Below are 22,405 nucleotides of genomic sequence, written 5' to 3' on the forward strand. Positions count from 1 at the left end.
CACATCCTCCCTGCCATGACTTACCCAACAACCTGTGTCCCGTTGGTGGTAATCCCCTCGTTCTCTCCCAGGTAGCCATTCATCTTGGTGTTCCACTGTCTCACTATGTTAGACACTTTGGTTGAGGTGGTCCTGAGAGAGAGAGAGAGAGAGAGAGAGAGAGAGAGAGAAAAAGAGATATTTTTTACTTTCTTTTCTTCAAGTAATTGTACATTATAAAACCAAGTTATAATTCAACTGAAACACAATATAAAACAACAAACACAAACTATGAAACGGAAGAAAGTTTTATTTTTACATCAGTGTTTATATCAACTGTTTAACAAAACACACTGGAACCTATTTCCTACTCTGTTAAAAACAATCTTGTAATTGTCGTGGTAAATTACTGTATAATCAACAGACTTCATTCATACTGTATAAACTGAATACAGTAGCTTACCATAAATTATATTGTGGGAAGAAATTCAATGGACGGGAAAATGTTGATGTATTTTGGACATTACCGTAAAAAATTCTACATAAAACACAGTAGCAGTTCACTTACTGTATTTGCGAATATAAAAAGTAGAATGCAACACTAAAAGAAAACGGGCAACCAAACCAAAGCACATACTCTGAAGCAAGATATATATATTTTTTTGCTAATTATTATAATAAATGTCATATTTTGTTCTTAGTTAATTGGTACATGTTTGGTTATTTTATCTGCATTGCTCTGTTTGTAGTCCTTCATTTATATTATAAATATACAGTCAGAAAGGCACATCATACAAATAAATCATTTTCACTTAGTGAAGGCCACAGAACTGAAAATGAAGGAAGCCAACAACCATGTCTCTGTCACTAACAAACACAGTCATGGGTGGAAAGAAATGTGACCGTTCCTGCTGCAAAAACAATGTCCTATCTCGGAGCTCGAGTAAATGACATTACTAAGCTGCTCCCGAATGTACTACACCAGGACATGGAAATCGATTCTATCGTAGTCTATGTGGGTTTTAATGACATTATGAAGGGCAACTCTGAACAGTTGAAACTGGATTTTAAATAGCTGATTGACTCTCTGCTAGACACTAATAGAAGACCCATCATATCTGTCCCGGTGCCCTCTCTGAATCGTGGCATTGAACGCTTTAGCAGGATTCTTTCTCTTCACAACTGGCTACGTGATTATTGCAGCTCAATGGGTGTAACTTTTGTTGACAATTTCGATACCTTTTGGAAACAAAACATATTTTATAAGGATGGGATACAACCCAAATCATTTGGGTTCCTGAACCATTATACGGCTGCGTTGAGACAATGACTTATCAATGACCCAAGTCCAGCTCAGTTAATCTCTACCATTGTGACACTGAGTTGTGATAATGCTTCAGCAAATGTACATTACACCAGGGGCGTTGGTAGACACAATGTAAGTAACCTAATTTATGTCCCTCTAACTGCCCTGAATGCCTCAGCTGATCCTACAGCTATTGTATACAGTAATCATGTGCCTACGAACCAGATTTCTACTATTAGCACTGAGGCGGGGTGCCCTAGGAGGAAGTCCACTGTCTGCAGCCAACCCTGCACTAACATAAACAATAACATGAGCATATCTACTTCTACTAAGCTTCCCAGTAAAGAATGAAAATGACAACAAGGAAGCACCCCAGAAGAAAAGTGCTCAAAATATCCCACGTAAACATATGTAGCTTAAGGAACAAGGTTCATGAAATCAATAATTTGCAAGTAACAGATGACATTCATATTCTGACCATCTCTGAAACTCACTTGGATAATATCTTTGATGATACAGTGGTAGCAATACAAGGTTATAACATTTATAGAAAATACAGAAATGCCAATGGTGGAGGTATTGCTGTTTATATTCAGAACCACATTCCTGTAAAGCTTAGAGGGGATCTCATGTTAAATACTGTTGAAGTAATATGGCTACAGGTTCATCTGCCTCACCTAAAGCCAATTCTTGTGGGAAGCTGCTATAGACCACCAAGTGTTAACAGTTAGTATCTGGATAATATGTGTGAAATGCTTGATAATGTATGTGATATCAACAGAGACTTTATTTTCTGGGTGATTTAAATATTGACTGGCTTTCATCAAGCTGCCCACTCAAGAAAAAGCTTCAAACTGTAACCAGAGCCTGCAACCTGGTTCAGGTTAATAGTCAACCTACCAGGGTAGTTACAAACAGCACAGGAATGAAATCAACATGTATTGATCACATCTCTACTAATACTGCAGAAATTAGCTTGAAAGCAGTATCCAGATCTATGGGATGTAGTGATCACAATATTGTAGCCATATGTAGGAAAACCAAAGTTCCAAAGGCTGGGCCTAATATTGTGTATAAGAGGTCATACAATAAGTTGTAGTGATTCCTATGTTGTTGATGTAAAGAATATTTGTTGGTCCGTGGTGTGTAATGAGGAGCAAACAGACGCTGCACTTGACACATTTATGACTTTTTTAAATTTGATCTTATTTTAATTAACCTTTATTTAACTAGGCAAGTCAGTTAAGAACAAATTCTTATTTACAATGACGGCCTACCCCGGTCCAAACCCAGACGACGCTGGGCCAATTGTGTGCCGCCCTATGGGACTCCCAATCACAGCCAGATGTGATGCAACCTGGATTCGAACCAGGTACTGCAGTGAAGCCTCTTGCACTGAGATGCAGTGTCTTAGACCATTGCTTATTCAAGTTACTAATAAGCATGCACATATTAAGAAAGTTACTGTTAAATCCCTGTGGATTGATGAGGAATTGAAAAAAAGACTCAAATAAGGCTTTACAGTAAGAGTATTTGTTACCGTAAAATGACTACAGTAGCATTATTGGTACTGTAAATCAATTACGGTAACAGTATTAGTATACCGTAAAATAGTATACCATAAAAATACTAACAGTAGACTGTAAAATATGGTACAGTAACATACAGTTGTTGTTTTTTTACAGTAAGTTAGTTGAAAAATAACAGGACATTTTTACAGTGTATGTTAACACTATAGAGAACGGGGTGCCATTTGGGATACAACCTCTGTATAGCGGCACTACCTACCGGTTGGACTCTGGTTCAGAGGAGGTGGTGCTGGCAGACAGTTCTGCTCCGGAGTCAAGGGGCTGTAGGCGTCTAGCCATACGTCCAGACATGGGTTTAGCCAACCGTCGTAAGGCTGTCACCTCCTGGCTCTTTCTCCTCAATACCAGCTCCTGCTGACGCTTCTGACTCTCCAACGAACGAATCTGGTACTGATAGGGGAGAGGTCAGTCAATATATGGGTGATTCTGTATGTTAATAACCATACATTTCTCAATGTCAGTAATCTGGAAATGGGTAACAGATAGAGAGAGATACACTAACAATACGCGAAAATGTAGATCCGAGGGCAGCCTAAGGATTAGAGAAGCAGACTAATAGCTGAAAAGTTGCTGGTTCAAATCCCAGGCCGGTTGATAACAAAGTTGGAGATCAACTGCTAACCAGAAGGGTGATGGCTTTAGAAACTGCAGTCTACTGGGGGTTATCATGTGAAGCAGGTACTTTCTTTCATCACAAAAACACACACACACACATACTTCCTGTCGTCGCTGCTCCTTCTTGAGCTGAGCGATCTCTCTGTTCCTCTTGGCTTCCATCATCCTCCTCCTTAGCTGCTCCTCCTTCATCTGCTTCATCAGTGCCACCTGGGGACCGGAGAACACACTGCACTTAGCTGGAGAGTACCATCAGTGCCGGAGCGTTACTGAGGGGCAAGGTCTCAATGTTGACCCGGATCTTCAACGTCAGCGTTTCCTAGCTTTGACTCCTTTGTATCACTTATTGGTTAGGGGCCGGGCAAAGGTCTCAACATTGCATATAATAGAAATGCATATAATAGAAAAGCCTATAGAGCTAACATCCTTCCCTGCTCCACCTCCTCCTCCTCCTCTCCTCCTTACCTTGGCTTTCTTCATCTCGTTGACCTCCTGCTGTAGTTTCTTCAGTTCCTGTTCATAGCGTCCTTGGTTCTTCAGTAGCCTCGTGTGTTCCTTCTGTGCTGCCTGCAGTTTCAGCAGGTCTCTGTTCATCTCCTTCAGCCTCTTCTCGTACTCTGATTTAATCTTGCTAGCCTTCTCCTCTGTGTAGTTCTCCATCGACACTGGAGGAGGAGAGAGGGAAGGAAGATAGATAGATAGAAGAGAGAAGGAGATGAAAGAGAGAGTGTGTGTTTGAAAGCGGCACAATCGAGACCGAGAGCAGCGTGTCTATTCAGCATCTATGAGTCGCTCCACTCACTGAGGGGATCCTGTGTGCCTACATTACCCATAGTTCTACTCACAGAGGTTGTGCAGTACTCTGTCTCTCTCAAGCTGTGTGTCTCTGATCTTGTTCTGGAGCAGGACGAGTTTCTCTTCATACTGTAGTTTGAGCTGCAGCAGTCTCTTCTGACTGTTCTCCAGCTCATCTATCAACTTCTGCTTGATCTCAATCTCACTCGTCAAGTCTGCCAGATCCACCTGGAAATTAGCTGCAGGGGTTTAGAGGGCAGAGAGCAAAGAGAGGTCAAGGGTCAAGAGATGAACACTGTGGCTCTAAGACACACATGTTACAGTAGAGTGAGGCAGTAGAACATTTCAAATCAACTCCTAGCCCTAATGCTAATTAGGTACTCCTTGTAGATCTGAAAGGATTGGATAGGTAAGCAATATGGTGAAAGTACCATACAGCCAAACAGAGGACAAAATTGTACTTTCACCATATTGCTGATGCGCATCAATCCTGTCAAAGCGACAGTACACAACGTCAATAGGTTGAATTGGAATAGAGTCATTTCTGCCACTGCCATTGTTGTCATCCACTAACCTTTCTCATCAGAGTCCGAGTCGGAGTCCACCAGACTCTCATCACTGTCAAACTCCTCTTCGTCCCTCCCCTCTTCCTCCTCTTCCTCGTCACACCCGCTCTCCTCCTCCTGCAGAGGTGACATCACATCCTCTGTGTATTTGTCATCCGAGTCCATCTGGCCATTTTCTCCATTATGTCCGTTCTCATGAGAATGAAGCTTGACTCGTTTCTTCAACTCTTTCTCTTTCTCTGGGCTGCAAGTAGAACATATTGACCCAGCATCAGAGTAGGACACACACACACACACACAGAGTAGAGAGAGAAGGCACAGCTCATAACAGCTGTGACCCAATAAGCAGTTTGTTATTTATTTACCATATTAATCTATTACTAATATTGATTACACACCCTTAATTTATTTGGGACTCTTCCAAAAAAAATAAAAAAAATATCAGCCATTGTGTTTTGGGACTGTTGCCAAGTGAACATGGAGAGCTCAGATATTAGCACACCTCACTCTCCCTTTCCTGATCTCCCTCTATCCATCCATCTCTCTCTCTCCCTCCCTCTCTCCTTCCCTCCCTCCCTCCCTCCCTCCAGTGGCAGTGAGAGCTGCTTGTCACTGTGTGATCATTACCACACTACCTTCCTTGCCCCATTCCTCCCCTCTTCCTCTCCTCTCACCTCATCCTCCTCTGTCTCCTCTCCTTCTTCTTCAGCCTCTCGATGTCCGTCTTGGCTCGGCGAATCACGTCCGTCATCTCCGCCTCCATGGAAAGGGAAGGGGAGGAGCCTAAGGGGTGTGGCCCTGGGGTGGAGCTATGAGAGGAGGAGGTGGTGAACGGGGAGCGGGAGGAGAGACGGGTTGCACTGCGACGAAGACACTCGTTCATCGACTCGCTCTCCAGGAGCTTAGATCTGGGGGGGGGGGGGGGGGTAGACAGAACAAGAAGACAAACAGATGTCATTAGTCAAACTTAACTTTTACGGTATACAGAACATAATCTGAAAGTTCCTCAAACAACAAAATAAAAACTCCATGAACAGTACAGTAACGGCAAAACACAGTGAGCGAAAACTCCGTGAACTGCTTTCCCCCCACTCAGTCTAAAGCTCATTACAGACTCTTACCTGAGCTCCTCGATCTCTCTGATGTAGTTCTGTATCAGAGCACCAATCTCCTCATTGCCCTCACCTAGAGGTCAAAAGGTCAGAGTCAGGTCACCATGAGGTCACATCGAGACATAAGAGATTAACACTTCTTAACTACATGATATGGTCTGTGTCTGAAAGCCTTTTTAGCTGTCAAATCCTAGTCTCCTCAATCCCTCTCAAAGCTCATTGGAGGAGAAGGTCTAAGGGATGGATGGACCTTGGATCCTCTCCTCCAATGCGCCGAGAGGGACGTGTAGGAATTGATGAAACAAGGAAGGAGAGAAAAAGGATTTAATAGCTATCAATGTTTTCAGACAGCCACTATCTTCAACAATCAGCCAACCCCATTGGAGAGTGTGTGCGTCGCCTCTCTCGGTCTTACCTGACTTGGCCAGCAGCGTGCTGACCTCGTTGGCGAGGAGCGTGGTGACCCGTGTGTTGAGGTGGTCGATGGTCTCCTGCATGGCTTTGACTCGCATGCGTAGCGTGTCGTTCTCTCTCTGTAACATCGAGTTCTCCTGGAACAGATCACTGAAGCCCTCCGAGCCGTCCTCACCCATCACGCGCTTACCCTGGGGAGGGGGACAATACACATACAGGAATATTTTATATCCTCCAATGAATATACAGAACAATGACATTTCATTCAAACAACAAAAATAATATTGATTTTTATATCACTTGTTGGTAAAAATTCCCATTTTCCATTTTATTTCTTTGCATACTGGTTAACACCTCAGCCAATCATAAATGAGACAACATTATTTCAGCCAATCATAAATGAGACAACATTATTTCAGCCAATCACATGCTCCATTACTCTCCAACTCCGATCGAATCCTTCCTATAACTCAACAAGGTCATCCATTGGTTATGCAACATTAACTCTCTCTTAACCACATTATTGTTCTAAACCATCCCTTGCTTCCTGTAATCTTCTAGGCCAAAGGTTAAAGTTGATTAACATGAGGGAAGGGATATTTTTTCCATCCCTCCATCCTTCCTTCCCTTTTTCTCTCCCAAGTCCCTACATCCCTTCCTCTCTCCATTGGTCCCTCCTCCCACTTCTCCATCCTCCAACCTCTCCGCCTTCCTATCTCTATCCATTTCCCTTCTTCTCTCCCTTTATCCATCGCTCACTGACTCCATCCCTCCCTCATTCTCTCTACCCCCCCTTACCCCATCCATCCCTCCCATCCCAAACCTCTATCCCTCCTGCTATCCCTCCATCTCTCCTCACCGCTTTATACTCCATAAGTTCCATTTGTAGCCTGGCAATCTCAGCCCTCAGGGCAGACATCTGCTGGCTGGTCTTGTCTTGGTTCACCACCACCTTGTTCTTGATGTTCCTGGCTCTGTTGGCATACTTCAGTGTGTTCAGGGTCTCCATGAAGTCCCGGTCCGACGGACTCACACACGCGATCATCAACGTACGACTGGAGAGAGGAAAGGAATACGACATGTTATAGAGACTTACTAGTGTGTTATAGAGACCTACAAGTGTGTGTGTGTGTGTGTGTGTGTGTGTGTGTGTGTGTGTGTGTGTGTGTGTGTGTGTGTGTGTGTGTGTGTGTGTGTGTGTGTGTGTGTGTGCACGCGCGTGTGCATGTATAGTACCAGTTAAAAGTTTGGACACCACACCTACTCATTCAAGGGTTTTTCTTTATTTTTACTATTTTCTACATTGTAGAATAATTTGTGAAGACATCAAAACTATGAAATAACACATGGAATCATGTAGTAACCAAAAAAGTGTTAAACAAATCAAAATATATTTTATATTTGAGATTCTTCAAAGTAGCCAACCTTTGCCTTGATGACAGCTTTGCACACTCTTGGCATTCTCTCAACCAGCTTCATGAGGTAGTCACCTGGAATGCATTTCAATTAAAAAGGTGTGCCTTGTTAAAAGTTCACTTGTGGAATTTATTTCCTTCTTGAGCCAATCAGTTGTGTTGTGACAAGGTAGGAGTGGTATACAGAAGAACTTTGAAAGTTTCTTAAAGTGCAGTCTCAAACACCATCAAGTGGCTCTCATGAGGACCGCCACAGGAAAGGAAGACACAAAGTTACCTATGCTGCAGAGGATAAGTTCTTTACCAGCCTCAGAAATTGCAGCCCACATTAATGGTTCAGAGTTGAAGTAACAGAAACACGAGCAATGGACATTAGACCGGTGGAAATCTGTCCTTTGCCCTGATGAATCCAAATTTGAGATTTTTGGTTACAACCACCGTGCCTTTGTGAGACGCAGAGTAGGTGAACGGATGATCTCCGCATGTGTGGTTCCCCCCGTGAAGCATGGAGGAGGAGGTGTGATGTTGTGGGGGTGCTTCGCTGGTGACATTGTCAGTGATTTATTTAGAACTCAAGGAACACTTAACCAGCATTCTGAATCGTACGCCATCCCATCTGGTTTGCGCTTAGTGGGACTATCATTTGTTTTTAAACAGGACAATGACCCAAAACACCTTCAGGCTGTGTAAGGGCTATTTGACCAAGAAGGAGAGTGATGGAGTGCTGCATCAGATGACCTTGCCTCCACAAACACCTGACCTGAACCCAATTGAGATGGTTTGGGATGAGTTGGACTGCAGAGTGAAGGAAAAGCAGCCAACAAGTGCTCAGCATATGTGGGAACTCCTTCAAGACTGTTGGAAAAGCATTCCAGATGAAGCTGGTTGAGAGAATGCCAAGAGTGTGCAAAGCTGTCATCAAGGGTGGCTACTTTGAAGAATCTAAAATAGAAAACATATTTTGATTTATTTAACACTTTTTTGGTTACTACATGATTCCGTATGTGTTATTTCATTGTTTTGATGTCTTCATTATTATTCTACAATGTATAAAATAATCAAATAAAGAAAAACCCTTGAATGAGTAGGTATGTCCAAACTTTTGACTGGTACTGTACGAGTGTGTGTGTGTGATGGTATGCATGTTACCTGTTTCCTCCCAATGAGTCCTGTAGTAGGCGCGTTAGTTTAGAGTCTCTGTAGGGAACATGTCCTCCTTTCTTAGCCTGGTCCCCCAGAGCACTGATCACATTCCCCAAAGCCAGCTAGAACACATACTCATAACCATCATTATCATGTTTCTCAGCACCAATTAAAACACACACATAACATCATCACACACACACACACACACACACACACACACACACACACACACACACACACACACACACACACACACACACACACACACACACACACACACACACACACACACACACACACACACACACACACACACACACACACTCAGGGCCAGATTAATGAAGGGGCCCACATGGGGACAGAGAGGCAAAACAAATATATTTTTTAAACATATCCAGTCACAGGAGCCCACTCTCAATGTTCAAAATACACCAGAGAGCACGATTTAGGCACAGAGGATCAATAGTTTCAAAATAATTACTGGATTAAAGAGATACTTCAGGATTTTGACAATGGTGCTCTCAATGGTGCAGCTGTAGAACGTTTTGAGGATCTGAGGGCCCATGCCAAATTTTCTCAGTGTCCTGAGGGGGAAGAGTCATTTTCATGCCCTCTTCACAGCTGTGTTGGTGTGTTTGGACCACGATAGATCCTTAATGATGTGGACACCAAGAAACTTGATCGTCGGTGATCAAGCCTACCACTGTAGCGTCGTTGGCAAACTTAATGATGGGTGTTGGAGTCATGCGTGGCCACGCAGTCGTGGGTAAACAGGGAGTACAGGAGGGGACTAAGCACACACCCCTGCATGGGCCCCCGTGTTGAGGCTCAGCGTGTCGGATGTGTTGCTGTCTACCTACACCAACACCTGTCTACCTACACCACCCATCAAGAAGTCCAGGATCCAGTTGCAGGGGAAGGTGTTCAGTCCCAGGGTCCTTAGCTTAGTGATGAGCTTGGAGGGCACTATGGTGTTGAATGCTGAGCTGTAGTCAAGGAACAGCATTCTGACGTAGGTGTTCCTATTGTCTGAGTGAGAAAGGGCAGTGTGGAGTACAATAGAGATTGCGGCATCTGTGGATCTGTTGGGGCGGTATACGAATTGGAGTGGGTGCAGGGTGTCTGGGATGATGGTGCTGATGTGAGCCATGACCAGCTTTTCTAAGCATTTCATCAAATCAAATCACATTTTATTGGTCACACACACATGGTTAGCAGATGTTAATGTGAGTGTAGCGAAGGGCTTGTGCTTCTAGTTCCGACAGTGCAGTAATATCTAACAAGTAATCTAACAATAACCCAACAACTACCTAATACACACACATCTAAAGGGGTGAATGAGAATATGTACATATAAGTACATGGATGAGCGATGGCCGAGCAGCATAGGCAAGGTGCAGTAGATGGTATAAATTACAGTACATACATGTGATATGAGTAATGTAAGATATGTAAACATTATTAAAGTGGCATTATTTAAAGTGGCATTGTTTAAAATGACTAGTGATCCATTTATTTTATTTCACCTTTGTTTAACCAGGTAGGCCAGTTGAGAACAAGTTCTCATTTACAACTGCGACCTGGCCAAGATAAAGCATAGCAGTGCGACAAAAACAACAACACATAGTTACACATAAACAAACGTACAGTCAATAACACAAAAGAAAACATAGAAAGACTTATGTACAGTGTTTAAATGTAGAAGTGCAGGGAGGTAGGCAATAAATAGGCCATAGAGGCAAAAATAATTACAATTTAGCATTAATACTGGCGTGATATACAGTTGAAGTCGGAAGTTTAAATACACTTAGGTTGGAGTCATTAAAACTAGTTTTTCAACCACTCCACACATTTCTTGTTAACAAACTATAGTTTTGGCAAGTCGGTTAGGACATCTACTTTGTGCATGACAAGTAATTTTCCAACAATTGTTTACAGACAGATTATTTCACTATTAATTCACTGTATCACAGTTCCTATGGGTCAGAAGTTTACAAACACTAAGTTGACTATGCCTTTAAACAGCTTGGAAAATTCCAGAAAATGATGTCATGGCTTCAGAAGCTTCTGAAAAGCTAATTGAAATCCTTTGAGTCAATTGGAGGTGTACCTGTGGATGTATTTCAAGGTCTACCTTCAAACTCAGTGCCTCTTTGCTTTACTTCATAGGAAAATCAAAAGAAATCAGCCAAGACCTCAGAAAGAAAATTGTAGGCCTCCATAAGTCTGGTTCATCCTTGGGAGCAATTTCCAAAAGCCTGAAGGTACCACGTTCATCTGTACAAACAATAATACGCAAATATAAACACCATGGGACCACGCAGCCGTCATACCGAGCAGGAAGGAGACGTGTTGTGTCTCCTAGAGATGAACATACTTTGGTGCGAAAAGTGCAAATCAATCCCAGAAAAACAGCAAAGGACCTTGTGAAGACGCTGGAGGAAACAGGTACAAAAGTATCTATATCCACAGTAAAATGAGTCCTATATCGACATAACCTGAAAGGCCGCTCAGCAAGGAAGAAGCCACTGCTCCAAAACCGCCATAGAAAAGCCAGACTACGATTTGCAACTGCACATGGAGACAAAGATCATACTTTTTGGAGAAATGTCCTCTGGGCTGATGAAAAAAGAAAATTGAACTGTTTGGCCACAATGACCATGGAGGAAAATAAGGGAAGGCTTGCAAGCTGAAGAACACCATCCCAACCGTGAAGCACGGGGGTGACAGCATCATGTTGTGGGGGTGCTTTGCTGCAGGAGGGACTGGTGCACTTCACAAAATAGATGGCATCATGAGGGAGGAAAACTATGTGGATATATTGAAGCAACATCTCAAGACATCAGTCAGGAAGTTAAAGCTTGGTCGCAAACGGGTCTTCCAAATGGACAATGACCCCAAGCATACTTGCAAAGTTGTGGCAAAATGGCTTAAGGACAACAAAGTCAAGGTATTGGAGTGGCCATCACAAAGCCCTGACCTCAATCCTATAGAAAATTTGTGGGCAGAACTGAAAAAGTGTGTGCGAGCAAGGAGGCCTACAAACCTGACTCAGTTACACCAGCTCGGTCAGTAGGAATGGGCCAAAATTCACCTAACTTATTGTGGGAAGCTTGTGGAAGGCTACCTGAAACGTTTGACCCAAGTTAAACAATTTAAAGGCAATGCTACCAAATACTAATTGAATGTATGTAAACTTCTGACCCACTGGGAATGTGATGAAAGAAATAAAAGCTGAAATAATTCACTCTACTGTTATTCTGTCATTTCACATTCTTAAAATAAAGTGGTAATCCTAACTGACCTAAAACAGGGAATATTTACTTGGATTAAAAAGCGGGGCTTTACCTAGCAAAGACTTAAGGATGACCTGGAGCCAGTGGGTTTGGCGACGGATATGTAGTGAGGGCCAGCCAACGAGAGCATACAGGTCGCAGTGGTGGATAGTATATGGGGCTTTGGTGATAAAACGGATGGCACTGTGATAGACTACATCCAGTTTGCTGAGTAGTGTTGGGGGCTATTTTGTAAATGACATCGCCAAAGTCAAGGATCGGTAGGATAGTCAGTTTTACGAGGGTATGTTGGCGGCATGAGTGAAGGAGCCTTTGTTGCGAAATAGGAAGCCGATTCTAGATTTAACTTTGGATTGGAGATCCTTAATGTGAGTCTGGAAGGAGAGTTTACAGTCTAACCAGACACCTAGGTATTTGTAGTTGTCCACATATTCTAGGTCAGAACCATCCAGGGTAGTGATGCTAGTCGGGCATGCGGGTGCGGGCAGCGATCCGTTGAAGAGCATGCACTAGCATTTAAAAGCAGTTGGAGGCCACGGAAGGAGTGTTGTATGGCATTGAAGCTCGTTTGGAGGTTTGTTAGCACAGTGTCCAAAGAAGGGCCAGATGTATACAGAATGGTGTTGCCTGCGTAGAGGTGGATCAGAGAATCACCAGCAGCAAGAGTGACATCATTGATGTATACAGAAAAAGAGTCGGCTGGAAAAGAGTCGGCCTGTTTATTAAAGTGTCCTGTGATTGTGTCTCAATATAGTATATACATGTGATATGAGCAATGTAAGATATATAAACATTATTACAGTGGCATAAAAGAACGCGAAGCAAGGTGACCATCTCTGTCGGCGCCATCTTAAATCATGGCTACAGATGTGAGTGCTATGGGGCGATAGTCATTTAGACAGGTCACTTTGGCAGTCTTGGGCACAGGGACTATTGTGGTCTGCTTGAAAAGTGTAGCTAATATAGACTGGGTCAGGGATAGGTTGACAATTTCAGTGAAGACACTTGACAGCTGGTCAGCACATGCTCTGAGTATGCGTCCTGGTAGTCCATCAGGCCATGCAGCCTTGTGAAGGTTAATCTGTTTAAAGGTCTAACTCACATCAGCTACGGAGAGCATGATCACACAGTCGTCCGGAACAGCTGGTGCTCTCACGCATTGTTCAGTTTTGCTTGCCTTGAAGCGAGCATAGAAGGCATTTAGCTCGTCTGGTAGGCTCTAGTCACTAAGCAGCTCATGGCTGGGCTTCCCTTTGTAATCCATGATAGTTTGCAAGCCCTACCACATCCGACGAGAGTCAGAGCCGGTATTGTAGGATTCGATCTTAGTCCTGTATTGACGCTTTGCCTGTTTGATGATTTGTCGGAGGGCGTAGTGGGATTTCTTATAAGCGTACGGGTTAGTGTCCCGCTCCTTGGAAGTGGCAGCACGCGCACACACACACACAAACACACAAACACACTCCTCACCAGTCCACAGTTGATGGATATGCCCTCCCGTGCCCGTTCTCCCGTTGCTCCGGTGCGTTTGAGTCTCTCTGATCCAGCTAGGTCCACAAAGTGAAACTTGGCCATCAGAGTCTCATACTCAGGCTTGGTAATAGATTCTCCATCTCCACCAACCCCATTCACCTCTCCGTTCACCTCCCCAGTCACACCTCCATGTACACCTCCGTTCACCTCCCCAATCACACCTCCATTTACACCTCTGTTCACCTCCCCATTCTCCTGGAGAGAGAGAGAGACGGATAGAGAGACAACAATCAGTGAACAATTATCAGCAAACACTTCATTCAAACTTTTAAATGATTTGTATTACTGTCATTACTTGACTTGTCACTCGGTCTGATACGTTCATCTTTCTCCTCTTCACTCCTCTTTAACCCTCTTCTACCTTTATTTATTCTCTTTGCGTCTCTCCCTCAGTAAATACATCTACAGTGCCTATAGAAAGTCTACACTACCTTTAAAGATGTGTACCTTTTGTTGCCTTATAGCCTGGAATTAAAATTCATTAAAATAGTTTTTTCCCCCCATTGATCTACACATCCTACTCCACAACTTCCAAGTGAAAAAAACGAGTCCAGGTTTTCTTTAGAAAATCAAAACAGAAATATCTTGGTTGGATAAGTGTCCAACTCCCTTGTAATAGTAATCCTAAATTAGCTCAGGTGTAACCAATCACCTTCAAAATCACACACCAAGTTAATTGGCCTCCACCTGTGTTAAATTGTAGTGATTCACATGATTTCGGGATGAATTCAGCAGTTCCTGTAGGTTTCCCTCTGCTGGGTAGTGAATTGCAAAGCAAAAACTCAACCTTGAGCACAAAGGAGCTTTCAAAGGAAATCCGGGACCAAGTTCTGGAAAGGCACAGATCAGGGGATAGGTATAAAAAGATTTCAAAGGCCTTGAATATCCCTTAGAGCACAGTCAAGACAATTGTTAAGAAGTGGAAAGGGTATGGCACCACCAATACCCTGCCTAGCTGAGGCCGTCCCTCCAAACTGGATGACGGAGCAAGTAGGAGACTGATTAGAGAGGTTACCAAGAGTCCAATGGAAACTTTCAAAGAGCTCCAGGCTTTTAAGGCTAAGACTGGTCAAAGTGTGCATGTGACAACAATATCCCAAGCACTCCACAAATGTTGCATGTATGGTAGCGTGGCAAGAAGGAAGCCATTACTCAAGAAAGCCCACCTGGAATCGCATTTGAAGTATGCAAAAAAACTCTTGATTCTGTAGCCATGTGGCAAAAAGTGTAGTGTTCTGACGAAACAAAAATGTAACTGTTTAGCCTGAATGTAAAGCGATACGTTTGGAGCAAACGCAACACATCACCCAAAGAACACTCATCCCTACTGTGAAGCATGGTGGTGGCAGCATCATGTTGTGGGGATGTTTCTCATCGTCAGGGAATTAGCAGGATAGAAGGGGAAATGAATGGAGCAATGTACAGAAAGTCCTAGAGGAAAACCTGCTGCACTCTGCAAGAAAGCTGAAACTGGGACAGAATTTCACCTTTCAGCATGACAACAACCCAATGCACACGGCCAAAGCTACAGTGGAGTGGCTAAGGAATAAAAAGGTAAATGTGACCCGTTTCAGGAAACTCGGTGTATGTCGCAAGTCACAACTTCACAGGAGAGCCATTTGAACGTAAAAAAAAGTTTTTAGCAAAATGCTTTTTTAGCAGAAATGCCTTCTCGAACATGTAAACTTTCATGTGCCTTAATAACAAACTTCTATGCCATCTGTAAATACGAATAAAGTTGTTAAATTACGAGCATAGTTGGTTAAGCCAAACCTGCTAGCCATGATTGGCTGAGATAATGAGTGGGCTGGACATGCCGAGAGATGATTTTCAGATTGGTCTGCGGTGTAGCATCTTGTGTCTATAAAATGAGCTGCTCATTATGCGTACATAATCCTTTCTACTGCATGTTTTTCGAAAAATATAAAGTTAGCCATGGGGAACTACAAATATGTTGCTGCTGCCCTGAATTTATCAGGCGCTATCGACAAAGTTCAGTGGGAAAAAGTTGTGATGGACTACTTTCTGGAGGACGTTTGTGCCATGCTGGCTCTCTCGGACTCTGAAAAATGAATCAGACGATGAGGAAATCCCTGATTTAGGTCAAAACATTTTCATTGAAGACATTGTAGAGTCTTCTGATGACAGTGATGGGGAAGAAACGGCGATCAACGTGTATCAACTTGGTGTAACGGTAGTGATGTTTTCTCAGAATGACATTTCGCATTGCTATCACTGTTAATATAGCATTTTTTTTTCACAATTAAAAAAAAAAAATCATATGGTGTCTAGATACGTTAAAAAATATATATATTTAAATGCATGAAACTGAGGCACTGACACAACAAAATGTGAAAAAAAGTTCAAGGGGGTGTAGATTTTCTATAAGCACTGTATCTACCCTCTCTGATCCATAACTCTCCTCCCTCCTCTCTCCCTCCAACCCTACCTCAGTTTGTTGACAGACTCTCATCTGACAGAGGTTGATGGTGAAGATGGCGTGAGATCTGGAACTAGATGCGTTCATCTGGGTACTGGCCGTGGTACGAGACAACGCTCCCAGCTTCAGACACTGTAACAGCTGTAATACACAAACTGTTAGTACTGTACACACTAGGGCTGGGTAACACATCAACTTTGAATGTATGTTTAAGCGCAATATTCCAAATGACTGTTTCGCAAAAACCTAGTTTTTATTAAATGTTTCGTTTTTTTACGAGCATTTATGTCCGCTTGTTGTCATGTTATCTTCTTGATCTCCTTCGCTCCTTCTGCTGTGACTGTGTACCTTCCCGTTTACACACACACACACACACACACACACACACACACACACACACACACACACACACACACACACACACACACACACACACACACACACACACACACACACACACACACACACACACACACACCAAGCCCCTACCACACACACCAAGCCGCTCCCCCCGCCACTCGCAATAACAAAGATGAGAGATCACTTTTTTCCTCTCTGACAGGCAGTTTCAACTCGCTATTTGCATTTGAAGTTTGTCCATATGACCGATTCTGGACCACCGAAACACATTGAGAAATAATTTTACTGTGGTAGAGAAGTTAACCTTTCTAATGAGACCCTTTTTATGTCTCAACTCCTCAAATTGTGAGCAGAGAAGACACTACTAAAAAAAAGGAGTATCAATGAACATTGATTCTGGAAAATGTGTGCTCATTTTGTTGCACGCGGCACTATGTACTGCTAGCAGCATTTAAGCCAAAGACTGTTATACTAGCTGTCTAGTCTGTGTTTTATGAATGTGCAATAAGCATAAAACACAATTATATAAGGAATTGACAACTCGTTCTCATTCTGAGAAATAAGTTAGCAAATAGATCCAAGTTAGCTAAACTTGAAATATACAGATTAGCTGGCTACTCACTAGCACGTGGGCTTGTGCTTGAGAGATTGTTTGAGACCTGTGTTCATTTTATATAATGCCTGCTACAAGATTTTTGTCATTATTAGGGAATGTGCATTATGCATGTTTCTGGATAAATTTGTAACAAAAAGGGCATTTTCATAGACAGACTTGAAAGCCAGATCAAAAAATAAAAATCAGGTAAAACAATTTTGATAAAATAATTAGTGGGTCTTATGGTTGTGGAAGGCTTATATTTAGCCTAGGTATAATTTCACAAGCACTGAATTCATTAGGTTATTGCTGACTGTTTGAAATGCAGTGTATTTCACCTTTTACTGTACAACAAAGATTATTTTGAGAATATAATTTTTTTAAATCAAGATATACAGTATATCGTGAATCGCCCATATCGTGAATTTGGCCATATCGCCCAGTCATAGCGCACACACACACACACTGTTAGCACTGTACACACACACACACACACACACACACACACACACACACACCTCTTCCTCTGAGTTGACAAGTCGTGAGGTGACTCCGGTGGTGTAGATGGAGCCGCTGCCATCCTCATGGATCTTAATATTAGACTTCCTGCTCTTACAGTCGGGGTCTCTGGCTCCGTCAAACAGATCTAGGATCTCCTCATTGTACAGCTGGAATAAACACACACATACATTAAATACACACACACACACACACAGTAGACAGTGAGCAATGAAGGGGCAAGGATCAAATGGTGTACTACATAACCTCTGACCTTTAGGAAGCAATAAGGTTAAAGGTTGTGAGAGGTCAAGAGTCACCTCAGAAGTTCCCACTTCACAGGAAACACACACACACACACATTAACCCTGACCAACGTCTTTTTATCATCAGTACTGATAACCCAATGACCAGACAAACAGCCTACAGCTGAACTAACGACAGACACACTTAACAAGCATGGCTACCACAGCATTCTGCAGCGATACGTCATCCCATCTGGTTTGCGCTTAGTGGGACTATCATTTGTTTTTCAACAGGACAATGACCCAAAACACATCCAGGCTGTGTAAGGGCTATTTGACCAAGGAGGAGAGTGATGGAGTGCCAAATCAGATGACATGGCCTCCACAATCACCCGACCTCAACCCAATTGAGATGGTTTGGGATGAGTTGGACTGCAGATTGAATAAAAAGCAGCCAACAAGTGCTCAGCATATGTGGGAACTCCTTCAAGAATGTTGGAAAAGCATTCCAGGTGACTATCTCATGAAGCTGGTTGAGAGAATGCCAAGAGTGTGCAAAGCTGTCATCAAGTATAAAATATATTTTGATTTGTTTAACACTTTATTGGTTACTACATGATTCCATATGTGTTATTTCATAGTTTCGATGTCTTCACTATGATTCTACAATGTAAAAAATAAAGAAAAACCCTTGAATGAGTCGGTGTGTCCAAACTTTTGACTGGTATTGTACATATACTGTATATCAAATATTACTTCACCCGAGTGTGTACCAGGCACCTCTTGCTACAGCCAATTGATGTCAATGACACATATAAGCTCATGTCTCCCAAATGTCTGTCTGTCTGTCCATATTCTCATTCTGGGTAACGTCACAGCTAATGACCAACATCAGATCCAGGATCCTGTTTCCTGTTTCAGCTGTCATCACAATGTCACTTCCTGTAGCTTCACCAGGGCTGATCCCTGCATCCCCTTCACATCTGGTTAAAGTTCATATTACCTCACACACACAAAATGAACACAAACATGCACACACTCAATCAATCAAAGGCAAGAACGACAAATGACAACATAAAATGCGTCCCTGGAGGACAATATTTTATTCTAGAGAGCTTTTCATCCCCTCTGAACTGGATGGGTGGCCCAAGTAACTGGGTGTTTCTTTTGTGTCTGTGTGTGGGTGTGCGTGCTTGCATGTGTGTTTATGTGTGTGTGCGCGCGTGTGTCTATCTGTGCGTACGTCTGTCTGTCTGTGCATGTGCGTGTGTGTCTGTGTGTGCGTGTGTCTGTGCATGTGCGTGTGTGTCTGTGTGTGCGTATGTCTGTTTGTGTGCGTATGTCTGTTTGTGTGCGTATGTCTGTTTGTGTGCGTATGTCTGTTTGTGTGCGTGTATATGTCTGTGTGTATATGTCTGTGTGTATATGTCTGTGTGTGTATATGTCTGTGTGTGTATATGTCTGTATGCGTGTCTGTGTGTGTGTGTGTGTGTGTGTCTGTGCGTTCATGTGTCTGTGTGAGCGCTCATGTGTCTGTGTGTGCGCTCATGTGTCTGTGTGTGCGCTCATGTGTCTGTGTGTGCGCTCATGTGTCTGTGTGTGCGCTCATGTGTCTGTGTGTGCGCTCATGTGTCTGTGTGTGCGCTCATGTGTCTGTGTGTGCGCTCATGTGTCTGTCTGTCTGTCTGTGTGCGTGTTTCTGTGTGTGCATGATACAATATCCCACTCTAGGGGCTACTGCTGCTACTGCGTGTGTTCGAGGGTGCCTGCCTACTGTATGTGTGTACGTCCTTACCTCTAGGAACTGTGCACTGACTTTAAACTCTGGAGGGTGTGTGCCCTGCTGCTGGGCCTGTGTCTTCCTCTCCTGGATGCCCAGGAACAGCTGACGAATGGCCCGCGGGATGATACCCTGGTCCTTCTCCTGCACGTTCATGTCAAACCCTGTCCCCATGGTATGGGTCTTCCCTGAGCCTGTCTGAAACAGAGAGAGAGAGAGACACACACACATTATTTATAACGTAGTCTAATTAAGGTCAGTTTTATTGCTTCTTTAATCAGAACAACAGTTTTCAGCTGTGCAAACATAATTCCAGAAGAGTTTTCTAATGATCAATTAGCCTTTTAAAATGATAAACGTGGTTTTGCCATTGGAACACAGGAGTGATGGTTGCTGATAATGGGCCTATGTAGATATTGCATAATTTTTTTTTTAAACAGCCGTTTCCAGCTACAATAACATTAACAATGTCTACACTGTATTTCTGATCAATTTTATGTTATTTTAATGACAGAAAATGTGCATTTCTTTCAAAAACAAGGACATTTCTAAGTGACCCCAAACTTTTGAATGGTAGTGTATATATAAAATATACGTACACACACACACATATCTTTAAAAAAAAAAAAAAATCCTTTATTACCATCCAACCCTACCACCCCTCCTCCAATTAAGGTATTAAGGTACCATCTCTCAAAAAAAGATTTGAATCTAGAGCCGTCTCTATACTACAAACGTATATTTCCTGGGACTAGTATGTGTCATCAAAGTAATATAGTGTAAAGAGGCCTGTGTGTATGCACATCTGAGAGTGTGTGTCTGTGTGTGTATCTCTCTCTCGTAGTACCTGTCCGTAGGCAAACACCGTAGCGTTGTATCCGTCGAAACAGCCCTCGATGAGTTTGTGGACGCAGGCAGCATAGATCTGCTGCTGGACTGAGTCGATGTCGAACACAAAGTCGTACGTGAAGGCCTTGTCTTTACCCAGCAACATCTGGGGCTCCCCGGGCGTGACCAGCGTACACACGTGACAGCCCTCAATCTTCTCCTTCGCCATCTGGGGACGGATCCTTCAAACACAGGAGAGAAGAGAGACACGAGGTCAACGAGGGGTTAAAACAGTGGTCGTCGTGGTCAATCTACGGTTAAAAGTTGAAAACGTTGTTCCATAAGAATCAGGGATTCAAACTGCCGAGGGCCCAACAAGATGCCACTTTTTTTTGTTGCACTGAAACATGAAAATAAAATCCCTGCTAGGGGTAAATGCAGGTTTGAACTAATTCAACAACAATGAATATGATCTACATGATCAGTCTCTGTGTGTAAAATAAAAAGTGGGTAATGTGAACCTAACTCACAGCTAAAAAAAAATTTAAAGAAAGCAATCCAATGTTATTTGTTGCCTCGACTTTACTGCAAATGACACTCAAGTTTTGAGAGAAATAACAATACACTAATACTACAGTTAACCATGACAGCCTTTATAATAGAACGCTTGTGACCACACACTAAATATTGCACTTAAACTAGAAAAACATGTTAAAGTAGAAATAGAATAAAACAAACAGGCATTCTATTTTTGCTCTATTATAGTGGCTACTATAGTAGACATCGATCAAGTGCACAAGGCTACATGTGTGCAAAAATAACTTTCAGAGTAACAAATGTAATAATCCCCCTTCACTCACACAAGTGTTATAGGAAAGTTCAACACAAAAGCAATATCTTTGGGCTACACTGCACATGGTTACATTGTTACACTTTCTGCCTGGGGACATCTGTTCTACAATGTGCCAGCAGAGCACGATACCTTTGTTAGCATAATTGATCTCTTTCAGGCAGAGAGTACACCTGGCATACCCCCTTTTTACCCGCTGTATTGAACAGTGAGGAAGGGGGAAAGTGTGTGGTGTTCCTTTCACCTCTATAGTGGCATCCGGTTTAAGTGTTTGCTCCAAAGTATTGAATCCAGTATTTCTCCAAACCCGCATCACTCGTTCGCTTACAGCCATTTGTGATTCAAAGCCCCCCCCCCCCCCAAAAAAAAACATGTCTCATCGGATCTACACAAGTCACGTAGGTCACATATTTTGGATTCAAAACAGCGAATTTCGCAGAAAAGGTGACTCGTTTGCATCCCTGAACAATAGAGAACAGGAGAGACACACTGTCAACTAGGGGTTCAAATAATGTCATTATTCAAATACAGAAGAGGTATGGTCAATGAAATGGTAAGATGTTGGTACTTTGTTATATAAAACACATTTGGGAGCATTCCAACGAGCTATTACTGAGAATGAGCCTAAAGAAAATAGTTGAGGGACTTGAAATGAACTCGATAATGTGGAGTGCAGATCATTAGCTAATCATTGTAGTCTGGTAAAATCCACGACCAAGCAAAATCAGCAGTGTATCTCCCCCACTAACCTCCTAACCCCCCCTCGGGAGGTAATCCCCCCACACACACAGAAACTCCCCCCTATAGAGATAAGCCCCCCCCACTGAGACCACACCAGTGTCTCTCTCCCATGTTCTCTCCATATGAGCAGCTGCACACACTCATCAATTCACACATGTGCCCTCACACACACACACAGTCTTGTACAACTAACCTTGTGGGGACACACAATTCAGTCCCATTCAAAATCCTATTTACCCTAACACGAGCCCATACCCTTACCCTAACCCGAATACCTAACCTCTAACCCTAAAAAAACCCAA

At 42.9% G+C, this 22,405-nt stretch overlaps 1 protein-coding gene across 1 annotated transcript in view; it reads right to left on the minus strand.

The window, feature by feature from the left end:
* Positions 1 to 20,741, minus strand: part of LOC120065652 (kinesin-like protein KIF21B) — a 46,335-nt gene extending 25,594 nt beyond the window's left edge. Inside the window, exons 1-16 of the mRNA XM_039016717.1 lie at positions 20,532 to 20,741; positions 19,700 to 19,882; positions 17,680 to 17,829; positions 16,216 to 16,347; positions 13,704 to 13,913; positions 8,941 to 9,056; positions 7,236 to 7,431; positions 6,378 to 6,567; positions 5,972 to 6,035; positions 5,525 to 5,758; positions 4,859 to 5,094; positions 4,335 to 4,523; positions 3,955 to 4,154; positions 3,592 to 3,699; positions 3,083 to 3,264; positions 25 to 132 (exon numbers count right to left, since the gene is read on the minus strand). Of these exons, the coding sequence (XP_038872645.1) occupies positions 25 to 132; positions 3,083 to 3,264; positions 3,592 to 3,699; positions 3,955 to 4,154; positions 4,335 to 4,523; positions 4,859 to 5,094; positions 5,525 to 5,758; positions 5,972 to 6,035; positions 6,378 to 6,567; positions 7,236 to 7,431; positions 8,941 to 9,056; positions 13,704 to 13,913; positions 16,216 to 16,347; positions 17,680 to 17,829; positions 19,700 to 19,882; positions 20,532 to 20,741 (2,708 nt within the window). The remainder of the gene's footprint in view (positions 1 to 24; positions 133 to 3,082; positions 3,265 to 3,591; positions 3,700 to 3,954; positions 4,155 to 4,334; positions 4,524 to 4,858; positions 5,095 to 5,524; positions 5,759 to 5,971; positions 6,036 to 6,377; positions 6,568 to 7,235; positions 7,432 to 8,940; positions 9,057 to 13,703; positions 13,914 to 16,215; positions 16,348 to 17,679; positions 17,830 to 19,699; positions 19,883 to 20,531) is intronic.
* Between the last annotated feature and the right edge of the window lie 1,664 nt (positions 20,742 to 22,405).

This window comes from Salvelinus namaycush, chromosome 20 (genome assembly GCF_016432855.1).
Source record: "Salvelinus namaycush isolate Seneca chromosome 20, SaNama_1.0, whole genome shotgun sequence".
Lineage (NCBI taxonomy): Eukaryota > Metazoa > Chordata > Actinopteri > Salmoniformes > Salmonidae > Salvelinus > Salvelinus namaycush.